Here is a 17,140-nt window from a genome sequence, read left to right on the forward strand (position 1 = left end):
GCCGCTCATGCCGACTTGGCCTGCCCTTGCCGTGCGGCCGGGACACAAGTCAAACCTCCTTCCTCAGCGACACTCTTTGGTTCACAGTTCCGACAATAGCAATTCATCCAACCATGTCCCACGCCATGGCGGCAGAAGTCCCTCCTCCTCCTCACCCAAAGATGCCTTTAAATCATTACCATAGGCATCAAACGGCAATATCAAGATCGATGACTCGTCCCTGGTATTGCTCGACAAAAAAGGCGGCCCTCCGGGCAGATGGGCAACCGATGTCCTCATTGCCCAGAACAACACTTGGTTGTTGGGGTTGCCGAGCGATCTCGAGCCGGGACCGTACGTGCTGCGTCACGAGCTGATCGCACGCCAATCTCAAAGACGGAGCGCAAAACTACCCGCAGTGCGTGAACTTGTGGGTAGAGGCTCCGGGACCAAAGGCCACAACAATCGGCAAGGAAGAAGTGGTGGTGGCCGGTCAGAAGGGAGGAGTGCCGGCTACGGCGCTGTATAAGTCCACGGACCTGGGGGTAGTCATCGATATCTACACGGCGCTGTCGACGTATATGATCCCAGGGCCAACGGTGGCGCCCGAGGCGAAGCCGGTGCCGGTGACGGAACAGACACTGAAGAGTACCATCACGGCGGTAAGGACGCCGGTGGTCGTAATGCGGGCAACGGCAACTGTCCCATTGCCAAATGGCAAGACGGCGGCGGCGTTCAAAAGTTGAGCTCAGTTCATGGCTTCGAAGCGGCGGCTGGGGACAGAGTCAGAAAATGGTCGGGCGGCAAAGGAGAGGGACTTGGTTGGCTTCTGACGTACATGGATTTGACGATCCGTCACTCTGGGTGGTTGTTACAGCTTTCTTTGCTTTCTTTTGTACCAATAAATTTGACGACGAATGCTTTTCCCAAGTCAGGAATCATGATGATGTAATGTGCTTCCATTGGGAATTGGGAATCGTTGACGCGAAGGGTTGGAGGGGCACGAGAGAGTGCCTGGACAGCTGGCAGAATCGAGCCGCCAAGGTTCTGCCGGGTCTTTTGGCAGGTACCTCGTCGCGGCCAGCTGCCCGATCACAACTGAAGTATCTGATTGGTTGTTTATAAGATAGCTACCCGTCCTCGCTGTCGTGGTTGCCGCGCCGGCCGCCACCAAGCACCAACAGAGGTGCTTACACGACTACTAGTACACTAACTGTGAGGGTTGTTATTTGCATACAAAAGTATCATCACATTGTTAGTGTAAAGTGCTGCTGTGTTTGCCCGTCATCAGGGCAACATCAAACCGACATTCCGCCTGCCGTCGAGGTAGGTGTTATCTCAACTTCCGTTTCACCCGACCATTTGCAGGAGCTTCCAGGTCCTCGATGAGACACACTGCACACTTTAATATCTTACCATATACCACAGCCAGAGATTCCTCCCCAGCTCATGCCCACGCAATCTCTTCCGTCTTTTGGACATACGTAGTCGCTCCTTGACATCGGTCGGGCATCAACCATGCGCCAGGGCGTTTGGAGGCTGCCGGGCACATTCCCAATAGCACATCTCAGACACAGCTCGCGACTCTTTTCCTCTTCTTGTACATCCTTTCTTTTTGCTACTCATGCCGCGGAGAGACGTCATGGGGTTTTCAAAACAGAGAATGGGGGAAAGGTCTTGCTACCACTGGATCACAACGAGCGACCGTTGTTCCAGTACGGCCTCGGTGCAGATGGCAACACGCCGCCCATCGCTTACACGACAGAAACGGAAACCGCGGCATCACGCCGACACTCCAAGGAAAACGACAAGGGAAAGGCTGGGAAACTGCTGGATCACAAGGGGCAACCACTGTCCGAAGAAGCAATAGTCGTTGCCAGTGAATACTGGAGGCTACGGCGGCTTCTAAGATCTTCCCCGATATTTCCATCGCACAATCTCACTCATGAGATACGTCTTCAGCGGGCAGCCTACAACCACATCGTGTTGAACTTGAACCGCGCGCCTGGAGCTCCCGTCACGCTCGAGCACGAACCACCAAACATTGATCCCTCCAAGGACAAACACGAGGCACTAACAAATGAGTGGAAGCAATCGACATGGGAGGCCGAAGAACTCCCAGCACTCTCTCCCGAGCAGGAACGGGTTGTCAAGCTTGCTGAGAAGCGCCACAACATATTCTTCACGGGCTCGGCTGGCTCAGGCAAATCGAGAGTTCTTAAGGCCATTGTTAAGCGGCTCAAAAGTCGGGGACTCAAAGTCCAGGTAGCGGCTCCCACTGGCAAGGCTGCCTTCAATGTGAACGGCATGACCACCTGGTCCTACGCTGGCTGGAGTCCAGGTCTGACCGGGCAAAGTATTAAAGACCTGGTTTTCCAATCCGCATATACCGAGGCTGCAAGAAAGCGAATCAAAAAGACAGATGTTCTCATAATCGACGAGATTAGCATGGTGGAAAACCACCACTTCGAACGCCTCAACATGGTCCACAAAGAAATCCGCCAAAATAGCTCGCCCTTCGGAGGCATCCAGGTCATTGTTGTGGGCGATTTCTGCCAGTTGCCACCTGTCTTGCCCTTTAAGGTCTGCTACAAGTGCGGCAAGCAGATGGAGAGGGTGCAACACCAGGACGAGGAAAAGACAACTTATACATGCAAGCCGTGTCGCAAAACCTCCACGGATGCAGACAAGTGGGCTTTCCGGAGCAACGCTTGGAAGGGATGCAAATTTGAAAATGTCCATCTCAACGAAATCCACCGACAAAGGGAGCCCGAGTTTATTTCCATACTGCAAAAGTGCAGAGTTGGCGCCCATCTTACGGACCAAGACATTGACTCGCTGATCAACCATCCCTCCCACACAGACAAAGCTACCAAGCTGTTATCAACCCGGTGGGAAGTTCGTAGGGTCAACCAGGAACAGTTCTACAAACTTGAAGGTAGGCCCCAAGTCTTCAAGTGCATCGATAGGTTTCATTGGCACCGGGAACTCCACCCGGAACTAGAGTATCTAGGTGAGAGGAATCCGCAGGACGGTACACTCAGAGCACTCCGAGAACATGTTCTGGACCCTGAGGTATACCTCAAGGTCGGCATGCCCGTCGTTCTCTACCGGAATCTCGACGTGGCAAATGGACTCACCAATGGCAGCCAGGGAGTGGTCATCGGGTTCAGAAAAGTTCCCTTTGCAAGCAGGTTTGCCGATCGCGTACTCAACACCAACATCGATGACCAAACCGACCCCTTGGTTCTCTTAGTTCTGAGGGACGAATTTCTTCGTCGGGTCCATGGTCAAATGTGCCCACTCGTTGAATTCCCAAACAACGTAACAAGGGTCATAGAACCGATTACCCGGGAAATTGAATACGGGAGCACACCGCCGCATACAATGCTCATGCGAACACAACTACCGCTTGGTCCGGCCTGGGCGATGACTATACACAGGTCGCAAGGCCTGACAATGGACCGCGTTGTCGTCGATTTGTCCAAGGCCTTCGCCATGGGTCAATCATATGTTGGGCTTTCCAGAGCCAGATCACTCCAAGGGCTCAAGGTGGAAGGGGATCCAGAAATACTCCGCACCGGCATGGAATTGGATCAAGCTGTGAAGGATTTCATGGATGAGACGTTTGGCGATGTGTGGATGGGTGGGGTCTCTGTCTCTGGGACGTCCTCCAAGTCACCGATGCAGCAGGCAATTGACGAAAGCAAGCCAGCCCCGGCTGAGGCTGAGGCTGAGGCAGGCGCCGCTTCATGAGGGCCTTCCGTATTATACTACCGACCCCTGAGCCATTACCCATAGGGATATACCGTCTGCACCACCGCCGCCGCTCATGCCGACTTGGCCTGCCCTTGCCGTCTGGCCGGGACACAAGTCAACCTCCTGCCTTAGCGGCACCCTTTGGCTCGCAGTTCCAACAATAGCAATTCATCCAACCAAGTCCCACGCCATGGCGGCAGAAGTCCCTCCTCCTCCTCACCCAAAGATGTCTCCAAATCATCACCATAGGCATAAAACGGCAATATCGCCCCCCTTGGTGTTCGTGTTCCCGACGTCCAAATGATGTCACAAGGCAAATTCAACACGCCTGCACTAGATACCCAACCCATGGCACCAAAAGGCGGATGAATCATAGCTGTGCTCGCTAGAGATAACCAGACTTCGGTGTGCACACAGGAGCGTCACAGGTAACCTCCTTAGTGGCAAGCGTCCCTCTAGCTAGCTGTAAATACAGCCCTTCGGATACTCTCAACCATGAAACACTAGCAAGATGGGGGAAAAAATGCAAGGAGCATTGATCACCGTACAAGCACAAAAGCGGCTCCTACTCATTTACCATAGCGGTGCGGAATGGGGCCACAAAAATATTTATTTGCATGGAGTCAAATCTCATGGACTGCCTACCACCTACCTACCTACCTAAGTATGTATCTTACACTTTTCATGTCCATTTAGAAACTGCCTACCTATTTAGACATCTAGAACTACATTTCTTGTGGACCTTTAACCCCGTCCAACGCCTAGTATCCATCTCAAGGCGTTAAAAAGCTCCACACCTTATCGTGCCAGAAAGGTTTCGGAAGAAGAGGGCGTCATCCAGTTATCCAAACAGCCAAGCCTACCTCGTGACCACCCTTCTTTATTTCTACGAACTCATCATTCCCAATCTTCTTTCATTGACCGTCCATTTCGCCGTCAGGCACTGTTGCAGCAAGCCCTCATCTCCGGGGAAGACGTTACCTACGAGTGTTTCACTCACGCATCCAGGTGCCTGCTCCGTTCACTTCTCTTAGCTGGCTTGGACTGGTCACTGGGGCCGGTCCTGGCCATCTTCCATCTTCCTGTCATAATGGACAGATGGTGCCTGCCTGCCTGCTACCTATCTATGTACTACCAGGACATGGCAATGACTGAACCCAAGAACACAGGTCTTGAGGCCGCGGGTGTTATGATAAAAGACCGCCGCACGGGAACATGATGAAGTCCACCTAGCCTGAACGCCCAAGTATTTCGCTGAACTATGGATTCATTCATGCTGCCTATTCCTTATGTCGGACACCGAAACAAATGTAGTACTTTCCGCCCTAACAATACTTCCTCCGCTTAGGCATGTTCCACGCGTAGCGATAATCTCGTGCCGGATCTCAAGCGGAGCAGCCAGAATGAGAGGGACTGCTCCCCAGGCCATTGTGGATAGAGGCATCGTAAAGACTGGCACGAGAAATTTGAGGAATTAGCTGTTTGCAAAACACGTGGGACAATTGAACGATAAACTTGCCGGACCTCGGTGTCCGCTTTTGCGACTGTGTCTTCTTAGATAGGGTGAGGATGATGAAATGAAACCGGAACATCCATAAGGTACGAGTAGAAGGTGTAAAGGAGGAAGAAGAAGGGAGGGGAACGAGAAGGAGGGACAAAAGAGGATGTTTTATACTCCAGTAGATGGACAACTAGGGATATGAGGAGAGCAACGCTAGCTCGGACAGCTTTCTAGCTGCCTAAGGACTCAAAAGTCTCGACACTTGAACCCCGTCGAAAATATATCTTCCGCTATGCCTTTCTCCCAATACCATTAACCTCTAAAGAAGACCCAAAGTACGCCCTTGTATACCACATACACTAGTATGAATGCAATGCCAAGCTGAAACTTTAACAACAAGAGACTAGCCCGTTGCGAAAGTTGCGAAAGCAAAGAAGAAAAAGGGAGAAAATGAGACGACCTTGACGTCAAATCTTGAAGGACCGAGGCCACTTGGCGTCAACGGCTCCAATGTGCTGCTCAATCAAGTAAGTGCGCTGCTGGTTTCCCTGGATAATGCCAACGCATCAGAAATTGTTATGGTAGTCAGTCTTTATTACGCCCACGTTTTATCATTGGTGACATAAAGAAGAGTGGTAGCAACACCTTACGTACCTGGCTCGGAGCTTTCAGGGGCACATCTGAGATTTCTTTCTTTGTGCTCGAAAGCCAAGTCAATCCCTCCACTTCACCTTTCTCCACGACGATGGAGTCGCTATCAGCCACCACCTTCACGACGACCTTCTCCAAGTTTCGTAGCTTCATGAGCTTGGGGAAACAGCGAGAACAAACAAAGAGATCATTTGCCTTGACATCTCTCTCGGACGCCGCGGCATGTAGCCCTTCCATTAAGGTTACCCATCTATTGGAGATAATAAGCTCGAGGGTTGTGAACCGCTCCAGTCTCAACAGCCAGTCCCAGGCGAGATTTTCGGTTCGTATTCCCTCGGAGTTTCTCAAGCACAAACAAGGCTCCCATTGAAGACTGACATGTGTGTATTGCGTCAAGAGGCGGAAGGATTGAATACAGCGTGGGGCATCAAGTTCCGGAAGAGTGGCGTTGTTTAGGACGAACGTATGGAGAGCCAGCTGTCCACGGTGCCATCGCAAGTATACCTGAGTCCTGTGTAAGCATTCCGACAGGACTTCGTATCTCATCTGCCGACAGATTCAAACCAGGGCGTGAACTTGTCCAGCCTGGAGCTTTAGGTAGCTTTTGTTTAAGCAGCCAGAAAAACCCTGTTCGATGTGCTTGTTGCTATCGACTTGAGTGGCCCAAGCGTAACGGTATATTTCGTAGCGGATCTCGACCGGCAGAGCGAGGATGGTTGGTTTGGACATTGAAGCCATATTGAGAAGCTATGAAGGGGAAGCTGCGGGGAATACACGATAGATGAGTTTCGAGCATACCTCGGCTCCAGTGTACTCTGGCTGTATACAACCGAGGTGTCAATAACGTATTTGACGAGGTATGTTGCTTGCCGCCCGAATATGCTCTTGGGCGACTAAAACGTGCCGATTCTGTAGTTGTAACAGGGAAGAAACCTAAAACCAGGGCAGCTTAAATACCCAGGACAGGAGTGCCGACGAATGAAAGTGAATGGACGCCAAGAAGCATGGCCAGCCAACACAATAGCAGAGTGACGGGCAGGCAGAAGCCCCAAAAGTTTGAAAGTCGTCTGGTCGAGAAGACTTCTCTTCACGTCGAAGGAAAAAGGGATCGCAGATGGAAGGAATCGAGGTGGTAGAAAGTATCCAACAAATTCGAGATTCGTTTGTCCGTCCACTTTGAAAAAAATTCCGAGGACCAGATCAGACGACTGTCAGGCTGGTGGCAGACCGTAACTGGTGCTAACGGACCCGAAGCTGGCGGGCAGCGATCCGATACGAAATGGACCAAATAGGCTCCCCTAAATGATTCCAAGTCAACCTCCGTGTATACATAGAACAAAATGGCAGGACAATGGATGACACAAAAAAACATGGAAAGAAAATGAAAAGAAGAGAAAAAAAGAACCCGGGAATGAACAGAACACTGCTGAAAACTTGAAATCCATAGTTTCGTCCTCATCTCGGCAAACGATTTGACTCGGGGAGCCCACGCCTATAGAGAAACTTCCAGTTAGCCATATAGCTGGGAGGTGGTGCCGTGGTCGGCGTCCAAGATACGTCGTTGGATGAACACCACAAGGAGAGAGCAGTACGTGGGCTGCAAGTACACCGCTCAGCAAATACGAACCACCTCCTCTCCCTCACTCCCATCAAACAGATTCTCTTCGACATCATGGCTCGGATAGCCATGTGGATAAAACATGCCCACACCCCTGTACAGCAATAAGGGCGCCTGTTCTCCTTCAGGCTCTGATCCCACAACCCGCCTGGGAATTAATCCCATTCCCGTGTCGTGTTTGCCCGCTTTTTGACTTCATCGAATCAAGAGCAAAAGCTCGAGAGCACCGCACTCCTTTGGTCCACAAAAGCCTTCATTCTCTTGGTCTGGGCCCTCGAGGCTCTTCATAACCGGATGTTCATCCCAACGAACCACCACTCCCTCACTCTTGCCCTCCAGTTTCACGCGATACTCGCCCCACCCCGGATATGGGCCGTAAACAAATGCGTCCTTGACGAAGCCTTTGACGAGAATGACTATTTTTGTCTTCTTCTTGTTGAGTTCCAAGCTTGTTCCTTCTGTGGCGTCTCCTTGATGGTTTTTCTCTTCCTCCTCCCTATACCCAACAAGATGAGCCACATATCTCAGAGTGTCTTCCGTGAAATATCTCCAGTCAATTGTTCCCTCAATCTGGAACTCCTTGGCCCCTTCCGCAGCCGCCCACGACCATGACGGCGCACCCGCGTCGCAGGGGAAACGGAGCGCTAGGATCCGTCGGAAGTTCCAGAGGAGATCAAACGGCCTGAGCTCCTTCCATGTGCCCAAGCCCGGGAGGTAGTTGAGACCAATGGGGTCTTTGATGTTCTGGACAACACCGGCCAAGGCGATGAGCCGGTCGGAGGAGCACGTTAGGGAGGTGATGGTGTAATTGGTTAGGATTTCTTGCCAATGTTGGGGGAGCTTTCGGAGTGTTGGGTTCATGGTAGTTAGTTGGCCGGTTGGTGCAAAGCCTGACGCAGGCTTTTTGATCGTGGGTTTTGTCTTGGTGCCGAAAAGCGCCTGGAGTTTCCCTCGTGGGGTGAAGAAACCAAATGTCCAAAAGGGCTTCAGGCTTGGAAGCCGAGTCAGAGGAAGGCTAACTGGCCCCGTCTTGGCTCATCTGCCCTGAGCATTTCAGCATGTTGATGAGGAACTGGTGCTTTGCCAAAGGTGTGTATAAACTTTCAGCTAACACAAAGCTCTTGATGGGAAGTTCCTCGGATAATGCGTGATGCCGACACTCCCAGTAAATCTGCTTGCCCCAAAAATGTAGCAGTCTAGGCGGGAGCATGCGTTCCTGGAATACCCAACCGCAGTCGAGCAAAGGGATTCGCCCTGGTTCTGGAAAGCGACGGAGACATCTGTCCCGAATGGTTGCGTATACGGTGCTTTGCGCCTCGGGTTTGCTAATTTGACACGGAGCAATCTTCAATGGATTTCTTTCTGAAAAACATTGGTCAATTTGGTCGATACCAAGAGCGGCAAGATTGCAAACTGAATGCCCGTCGACGGTGCTCATGGCCAGGGCCTCTTTCTCCCAGTCCTCACGGGAATCCTGAATAATGCACAAGGAATCTATCCAAATGTACCGATACCCTAAGCTCCGTGTTATTTCTAAAACGTCCTTGAATGTCTGCGAGAGGCCGTCCCAAGGTATGGCTTCCTGGAGTGTGGTCACATTTGAAATAGACAGTTTGATATTTCGAACAGCTGTGATGGCCCATGAGTGACTGAGTGTTAGGTAGGGCATATCGGCCAAAGTAGCTGAACCTGGAGTGAGGACCAATCGTGGAGACAAGTGGCCGGGGACGTCTCCAATATCAACAAGTCGTGTTGGTGGCCTTCCAGATCCGTGACTGGAGGCATTAGAACGGCAATCTGGGTGGTCTCTGACACAACCCTCTAGCCAGAGTTTTTCCAGCTTGAGAGCCCTGGCTGAGCCAGTTGAGCAAGGAAGGGATTCCTCTTCTCGAGTTCCCACCAACTGTGGACAAAGTATGTCGGTGTCTGTCGTGGTCTTATATTGGCAAATACTCTCCCGCCAAGTACTCAACACGATTGCTCTGCAGAGAAACGAAATGCATACCTTTTCGCCTCCAAATTGAGACTCGCCCAAAAACATGCGAGTGACCCTCTGTAACCGGTATAGATCTCAATAACTCTTCATGGGGCAAATAATCGTCTTCTTTCTTTCCATTTTCCCATATATTCTTCCACTCGTCTCGTTTCTTCTCTTCGAAATTGACGGTCAACCGAACCTCCGCTCCCTCTTCACCCTTCCTCCATGCCGCATGGTAGTGCTCCAAGCATGCCCAAACAACCCCGTCGTCGTACCAAGGGTACATCTCCACATCTGCGTCATGGAAGAGCAGATTGCAGAGGTGGCAGCCAGCATTACGGGACTCGAGCACTTCGTAAATGGTCCGCCTATAGAAGAAAATCTCTTTCTCAGGCTTCCCTTGGCTCACCCTTGATGTATGCTTGTCATTGCCCAGATGCCTGATCAGCTTGGATTCTCGCACAATCCGGGCGCAAGCATCGCACAAGACGTTGGCGGGCAGGGAATCGGGCGGCGAAGGGTCATCATATCCCTCCTCCACTTCGGATGTATCCATTGCGGTGGACGGTTTGTAATGGTTGCTGCTGATGAGGTGTCTGGAATTTTGGAGTTACTCAGCGTGTCAAAACGTGGGATGCAAATCTAACCATTTAACGGTGTCAGCAACGGAGTCACATCTACCATCAACGTAGAAAGAAGTCACCTTCGGCCTAGCCCTTTTAGACAAGATGTGGGCCTCAGACGATGACGCTTGCCGCTGCCTAATTGATTTCCCAACTGTAAGCAGTATCGGCAATCGAAAGGACATCGACCGTCATCGCGGCGATGATGGGGATTGTGGTGGTGGTGACTGGCGATGGTGGTAAAGAGGAAAACTTGAGAGACGTCAGAGACGGGAACTTCAACTTTTTCACTTTTTCAACCCCGCTTATTCCTCCCTCTCTTCCGCACGCTTCTCGCTCCTTCTTTCTATTCTTCTCACCACCTTCTTTTTCTCATCCATCGTACCTTCAAAGAAAGAAGATTTCTCGCCATAGAGGACACTGTCCTCAGCAGGCCGGGTGCTTAGTCATGCTCGTGCATGAGGTGTGCATTCGAGACATAACATGTGCATGGATTAATTGGGACCATGCATTTGCACAGCAGAAGAATCCCCTGATCCTTCCCACCATCTGCTCTCTCGAGATCATCAACATCATTGTACTGAACATGCCAACATGAAATCATCAATGATTTTAATTCTACAACTATATGGGTAAAGGTATTTCTTTCTATCGATCCAATCCATCAATCCCGTCTTGAGTTCTTGTTTGTTGACACCTTAATGCCAGAATGGATATATTCCAACAAAAGTGTCAAGCGCTCCCTCGTATCGATTCACCAAATTTGTGTCGAGCATGTCTTCATGGTGGCCGAGATGCTCGATCAGCACTTGAATATTTTCATGGACTGAAATAGCGCCCATCAAGTTTCCGTGCCGCATGAGAGTTTCCCTCTCTCGCCAAATTCTTTCCTGCTCTCCCAGAGATTCATCCAGACATGATCCTCTATGCAGGCACCAACTTTGTCTGACAAACGCCCCTATTCACTAAAATCACCAATGCGGTACTCAGCCCCGTAGACAACCGACTCCTAAGTGATAATCACGCGTTAGTTGAGCATTCCTGAAAGTTTTGAGCGTGAACAGGAAGAAGGAAATTACCCTCAATGTGGGGTGGAGTAAGGACCCGAACAAACATACCTTTCTCTCATGGATAAGTTCTTCCTCAATAGCCGGCAAGAGTGCCTCATACCTAGCCAAAGGCACCGTACTCTCCCCAATCTCCTTCATCTCCTCCTCTGCGGCCATTAACGCCAATGCGCCAGCCCTCAGCATCCAGTACGACTTAATCTGCTCCTCGTCATACTCTATAGCCTCATCATCGTCCTCAAACAGCGTCCAAATTACGACCTTTTCCAACGTCCTGGACAGCCTTAGGAGCTTTGGGAGGCATTTGTCGCAGTATGTGCAACCATTCGTAGATAGGACACCGACTGTCTTGAGCCTTTTCAACTTTGTCAGCCACTCTAGGACATGAGGCTGCATTGGAGGTTGGTATTTTGATCTGTCGAAGCACAGACAACCAGTCCAGCAGATGCTGACATGCTGAATATAGTCGGTAAAAAGCGACGACGACTGGAGCACCTCAAACATTGCGTAGTTGGGAAGGGCGTGAGGTGTGAGCTTCGGAGCGTGTTCAGTAGGGCCGCGGTACCGGTTGTAGATGCGAACACTAAGGGGTGGATAAACCATGCCAAAATGGAGCCGCGTCCTCGGGATAATGCTAAAGAAGTACACGTCAGTGAGTTCCTCGCGGACCTTTCGGCAGGTAATGGCCAGGTTTTGAATGGCGGTGATCATTTTGAGGTGGTGGTTTTGTATATTGACACCCTCCAAGTCTGAAATTCAGTCTGAAATGGAGTCCGATTCCGTGTCTGATCCCGAAACTGATCCCGAAACTGATTCCGAGTTTGATCCCGAGCCTGACCCTGAGTCTGGATTGCTGTCGGAGCTGCTACCGGAGCCGTCATCGCGGTCGCTGTCAAGATTGCCCGGAAGAGTACAGATCTCCCGGTAGATCATAACCCGAACCTCGGTAGGTAGACGGAGAAAGATGGATTTGCTATTTGGGGGAGCACATGTTCGAGGTTTCTTCTGAGCTGGCGCAGGTCGTGTGTTTTTTTTGGAGTGCATGTTGGATGCTTTCTCTCAAAAAGCCAGAATACAAGTTGAAGGTTTCTTCTGGGAGAGTGTTAGCTTCTTCGAACATATATCGGAATTGCATTGTCCTGCTGAGACTACTTACCTGGCAGCCTATAGGATGTGAAGGTATGAAGAGGACGGGTTCTCACAATGAAGCGAGGAGAATAGATCGCAAAGGGCGGTGGAAAGAAAGAGGTTGTATATCTTGGTCGTCGAGTGTGGTGCTCGTTGACAATCTTGGAAATATCTGACAAGTCCGTAAACGAGACTGGAGAATTCGAGATCCGAAAAGTCGATGACAGAAAATCAGATTGACTTTGAAATGTTGTCAGGAAAAAGGAAAAGTTTGATGGCAGGGCAGCGTGGACGGCATTATATACTGCGGTGTACAGTGAATTGGAAGCTTTGTGTGTAGGTGAAGGGCAATATATTCTACTGCCTTGGCAAAGGTTTGATGAAGGGCAGAAGAGATGCGGCGCTCAAGGTTCTGAGGTTCTTGGTGTCGAGGCCAGACGAGGTGAAGGTCGTCGCCAGTGCAGGTTCTGTATCAGAGGACCTAGTCAGACACAACACTCGTGTCAATCATCAGCAGAATACTTGGGTACGTTTCAACTGATGTTCACTGATAACGGTTACTCAGCTGACGATCCGTAGATGTACACAACCGTTGACAAACTGCCAACCCTTCAGGTTGTCACCAAGTCCAAATCACCAACTTCACCACCGGCACCGGCACCGGCACCGGCACCACTTAAATGCATCGCGGCCGTTGTGGCTGCTATCATCGCTGTCATGGTTGTTGTCATTGTCGCTGTCGCACGGTCGTCGGATTTTGTCATACAAATAATTAGGCTGGGGATTGAAGCCGTGATGATGATGGTTGTAAAAGGAAGAAGTCGGGAAGGCCCTCTCTGGGTGGTATTTCACTTGACCGCCTCGCTTCTCTACGCATGTCACTCCTTCCCAAATTCCTTCCCCTCCTTCCTCCTCTCCTCCATCGTGTTTTCCTAAAACACAGATTTTTCAGCGTCAGTCAAATGAATTGTGCAGTGTTTTCCAGGGGGCAGGGGATTAGTCGTGCTGCTTGCAGTGGTGCTTGAGGCGTGCACCTGCGTTCAAGAGAAGACACTTGTTCATGCATTGGGCTCAATTATCTCTCTTTCAAAATCGCCAACACCATAGAACTCGAGATGCCCAAGTCAATCCAGTCATTGTAGATATCTAATCCTATAACTGACGTATGTAAGAAGCTCTGCCTATCAATTCCACTTTCGTCCTCGACTTTCCTTGACATCTCACCTTCTGACCGGACAGGTATCGACATGCACGCAACCAAATGACCGAGTGGCTTCTTCGTTTCCCCTTGAGTATCCATCCGACAGACAGTCCTTCTACCCGTTCGAAAGCTTTCAAATCCTCCATGTCGGCAATCAAACGCTGTCCAAGAGAGGCCAGACAACGTCGGCAGCACCAAAGTTGTGCTTGAACTTGTACTTCGATGCGTGTTTCTTGACAACGACATCAGTCGTCTTATCCCCTTCTAGGTCCCCCTCCTCCTCCTCCTCCTCCAACCCGGCCGTATCCCCCACCCTCTGGAACCACTTCTTCGTCGCCCATTCTCCATCCCCTCGAGCGACAATGCTGTACCGCCGAACTGCAATATCCGGGCCGTCGTCGGGAAGCCAAGGCCGACCGACTACCTTCTCCAATTTGCCCAGGACGTCTGGGAGCCTCCTCCGGCACGCCTCACAGAAAAGATCGGGGTCGTGCCACATCTCCTGCCATCGCTCGTCCTCGGTGCGCGGCACCATGCCCATACCTCTAACCCATTTCTTGGTAAGATCCTCGGTCGCGCTGTACTGCAGGTCAGGAATCACGAGCTCCAGCGTCTTCAGCTGTTCGCACGCGCCCAGCCAGTCGAGGATCTTATTACAATCGAGCGCGTGATGAAACTGACGGCCTTGCGCGCGGAAACAGTTGCCCCAGTGCAGGCTGACGTGCCGGACATGTTTGGTGAACAGCGCAGATGACCAAAGCTTTTTGAAGAAAGTGTAGTGGGAAACGCGGCCCCCAAAGTATGCGTGAAAAGGCGGGTAGTCATTGCGCAGGTGGAGCTGGGTGAGCGCAAGCTCCGAGATGAGTTCGTCGCGGATCTGGGCGCAAGTGTTGAAGAGGTTCTGAAGACTGACCACCGCCTCAAAGTGCTGGTTGATATGCTCAAACTGCTTGTCGATGAGGGTGGACTCCTCTTCATCGTCGGAGTCGAAATCCATATCGTTGTACCAGTCGACATCTTGGACATCTTTGGAGTCAGACTGGACAATAACTGGCGAGACCTCCCGGTAGATCATGAACCGGATCTCAGCGGGGAGGGAGAGGAAATGTAGAAGTTCGTTGTGGCTGGGAATCGACATTTTGAATAGGCGAGTGGCGGCGGTGGTTGATAGTCGCGGTCGTGAATTGACGTGGCCGTCGATGGTAGTACTCGACAATGAGGTCGGGAAGATGGGATGCGATAAATTGAGGGGAAGACACTAGCAAGTCTTTTCGCAAAAAAAACGCTACTAGTGGACGAACAAGTCGATACGAAAAGATCGGGTTGACTGTGATGTGGTGTGAGGAAGAATTGAAATTCACGACAGAGAAGCCAGAAATCTTGGTGAGTGGGTGAAGAGTAGGTAAAAAAAGGGTACGGCACCGTAACGAATGCCGCCACGTGGTAAAGGTTCACGAAGCAGGCAGAGAAGGCCAGCAAGGTTCCAGACTTGCTCTCTCTTGGTTAGGTACTAGGTGAAGGCTGCATCCAGGTTCTTTACCCTACTCAGATTCGTGGTCCCTGATCAAATGATTAGGACAATTTAAGATTATTCTCCTTATCTATCCTGAAGTACATAAAAGTTTTTGGGAAACAATGCCCCAATGAATTGCTGAGAGACACCCTTCTACTGCAGAACTGCCCACATCTGAAGGACGGAGGTACAGTTCACTTGGTGGAATGTTGCAAAGGAAAGGGGGGGGGAATGTACCTGGAGGTCCATGTATGCCGGCTATCATGTGGTTTAGACGCCGCTGAGTCCATGTATGGCGAATAATGCCTCGAAGTCATATGTCAATTTCATGGTCAAGAGAATACTATGAATCCCGACCCATATTCAATACATTGTGGAAAATAACAGTAAATAGGTATAGGTCTAGGATAACGGTATTTTTGGGGGCATGGGCGAGAGTTAGGCTAACGCATTAAAGTATACCATGTACAGTCATCCTCACCTTAAAATTACCTGTACGCAGCAAATCTGTGGGTAGCAGGATAGAGGTACATAGATGTAGTTGTCGTCATCAAATTCCAGGGCAGACAAGTACCTTCGCAAAGCTCTCAGTCATTCTACTGATATCGCAGTTCGAAGTTTGCTATCGAAAATGCATTCATAGTAAATAACATGCGTAAACCAGGGCATGAAATTCTACAATAGTTGCAAACTGTAAAAAGCATCCATAATCCCGGAGTCGCCTTCCTCGTCAGTTATCATACTTCTTCCCCCAAAAGCCATCCGGATATAATCCTCGAGGCAAGGTAAGAATCAAACTGAGGCTGACAAGGGGAAGTCAACCTTGACAACACCCATGTGATGCTTGGTCTCGTGTACCACGTCCTTCCTCACGGTGACATCCTCCTCTCCAACCATGACCGTACTCCTCGCCCCCCAAAAGTACTCCACCAAATCCAGCTCCAACTGTGGATCGATAGTAGCTGTCACATCAATGAAGGTGTTGTCGTAATCAATGAACATCCGGAAGCTGACCTTCTCCAGCAACTTTGGCATCGACACGAGCTTTAGTAGACAGTGTTCGCAGAATTCCTCTTTCTCCACCGTTTCACCTGGTGCCCAATCGCCGTCAACCGCTCTCAGCGCGCTTTCCGAACGCGTAATAACCACCTCCAGTGTCTTGAGGTTCTCGCACTTGGCCAGCCTGGCATATGACCAGGCTGAATAAATGTCCTCTCTTTGCAGTGACAGCCATCCCAGTGGACACTGACGTGCTGAATGTGCTTTGCGAACAACGACGAGGAACGGAGCACGTCGGAGATCTTCCGGTTGATTAGAGACAACCGTGAGACCTTGTGGCGAGGCGCTGGGAAGCGGCGGCGAGGACCTCGGCGTGCTGGATAAACGTCGCCCAGGTGAACTTGGGTTTTGGATAGGATGCGAGTGAAGAACTCCCCGGTAAGCTCGTCGCGGATTTGGTGGCAAGAGTTAGCGAGATTGCGAAGTGTGGTGACCATCTGGAGCTGGTCGTTTGTTAAATCCAGATCCTCCGAGTCGGATTCGTAGACGTCATCATCGATGCAGGAGTCAGAGTTATTGTCCTTGATTTCATCGTTGTCAGGATCCTCGTGCTCGGGGTCGGCCAGGTGAGCGCATGACTCCCGGCAGATCATGAAACGGATCTCCGCAGGAAGACGGAGGATGGGGAAGACGTCGGTGTTGTTGGAGAACAACATTCTGGATAGCTTTGCTGGAAAATGTTAGCTGCATGGAATATATGATCGAACTGCACGCTGAGCTTATGTACCTGGCGATTTTTGGCAAGCGAACCGAATGCAGTACCGCTATTGATTGGTCTCTCACGGTAACGTATGGAAGGAGGGCAGATCGCAAAGGAATCGATGATATAGGAAGATGTGACGGTGATTACCAAGCAAAAGCCTGCCTGGTGGGCGTTGGTGGTAGAAATTGTCGAGGTCGTTGCGAAGATATAATGCAATAGGCTGGATGTCGGGCGTGAGGAAATCGGCGCGAGACAAGCGGGTTGACTTCGAAGTGGTGTCAGGAAGAAGGGAAAGTTGATGCCAGGGCAGCCAGGGCGGCATTAAATACTAGCCGGAGGGGCGGTATCGGTGAATTGGAG

The 17,140-nt window shown here is 50.8% G+C and overlaps 6 protein-coding genes across 6 annotated transcripts; 1 reads left to right on the forward strand and 5 right to left on the reverse strand.

Moving 5' to 3' along the window:
- Positions 1 to 1,497: 1,497 nt before the first annotated feature.
- SMAC4_08899 (uncharacterized protein) lies at positions 1,498 to 3,735 on the forward strand (the record flags this gene model as incomplete). The annotated part of the gene is made up of 1 exon (XM_003349148.1): positions 1,498 to 3,735. The coding sequence occupies one exon, from the start codon at positions 1,498 to 1,500 to the stop codon at positions 3,733 to 3,735; it is 2,238 nt and encodes a 745-aa protein (XP_003349196.1).
- Positions 3,736 to 5,824: 2,089 nt separating this feature from the next.
- SMAC4_13635 (uncharacterized protein) lies at positions 5,825 to 6,436 on the reverse strand (the record flags this gene model as incomplete). Its single annotated transcript, XM_066091515.1, has 1 exon — positions 5,825 to 6,436. The coding sequence occupies one exon, from the start codon at positions 6,434 to 6,436 to the stop codon at positions 5,825 to 5,827; it is 612 nt and encodes a 203-aa protein (XP_065946827.1).
- A 1,267-nt stretch (positions 6,437 to 7,703) lies between these two features.
- Positions 7,704 to 8,369, reverse strand: SMAC4_08898 (uncharacterized protein; the record flags this gene model as incomplete). Its single annotated transcript, XM_003349147.1, has 1 exon — positions 7,704 to 8,369. One exon carries the CDS (start codon positions 8,367 to 8,369, stop codon positions 7,704 to 7,706), a length of 666 nt encoding a protein of 221 aa, XP_003349195.1.
- Positions 8,370 to 11,067: 2,698 nt separating this feature from the next.
- Positions 11,068 to 11,887, reverse strand: SMAC4_08897 (uncharacterized protein; the record flags this gene model as incomplete). Its single annotated transcript, XM_003349146.1, has 2 exons — positions 11,068 to 11,118; positions 11,228 to 11,887. The coding sequence occupies 2 exons, from the start codon at positions 11,885 to 11,887 to the stop codon at positions 11,068 to 11,070; spliced, it is 711 nt and encodes a 236-aa protein (XP_003349194.1).
- Positions 11,888 to 13,659: 1,772 nt separating this feature from the next.
- Positions 13,660 to 14,643, reverse strand: SMAC4_08896 (uncharacterized protein; the record flags this gene model as incomplete). The annotated part of the gene is made up of 1 exon (XM_003349145.1): positions 13,660 to 14,643. The coding sequence occupies one exon, from the start codon at positions 14,641 to 14,643 to the stop codon at positions 13,660 to 13,662; it is 984 nt and encodes a 327-aa protein (XP_003349193.1).
- A 1,167-nt stretch (positions 14,644 to 15,810) lies between these two features.
- Positions 15,811 to 16,733, reverse strand: SMAC4_08895 (uncharacterized protein; the record flags this gene model as incomplete). Its single annotated transcript, XM_066090866.1, has 2 exons — positions 15,811 to 16,217; positions 16,269 to 16,733. 2 exons carry the CDS (start codon positions 16,731 to 16,733, stop codon positions 16,137 to 16,139), a joined length of 546 nt encoding a protein of 181 aa, XP_065946828.1. The 3' UTR covers positions 15,811 to 16,136.
- Between the last annotated feature and the right edge of the window lie 407 nt (positions 16,734 to 17,140).

The sequence above is a fragment of the Sordaria macrospora genome, chromosome 4, assembly GCF_033870435.1.
Source record: "Sordaria macrospora chromosome 4, complete sequence".
In the NCBI taxonomy this organism is placed as follows: domain Eukaryota; kingdom Fungi; phylum Ascomycota; class Sordariomycetes; order Sordariales; family Sordariaceae; genus Sordaria; species Sordaria macrospora.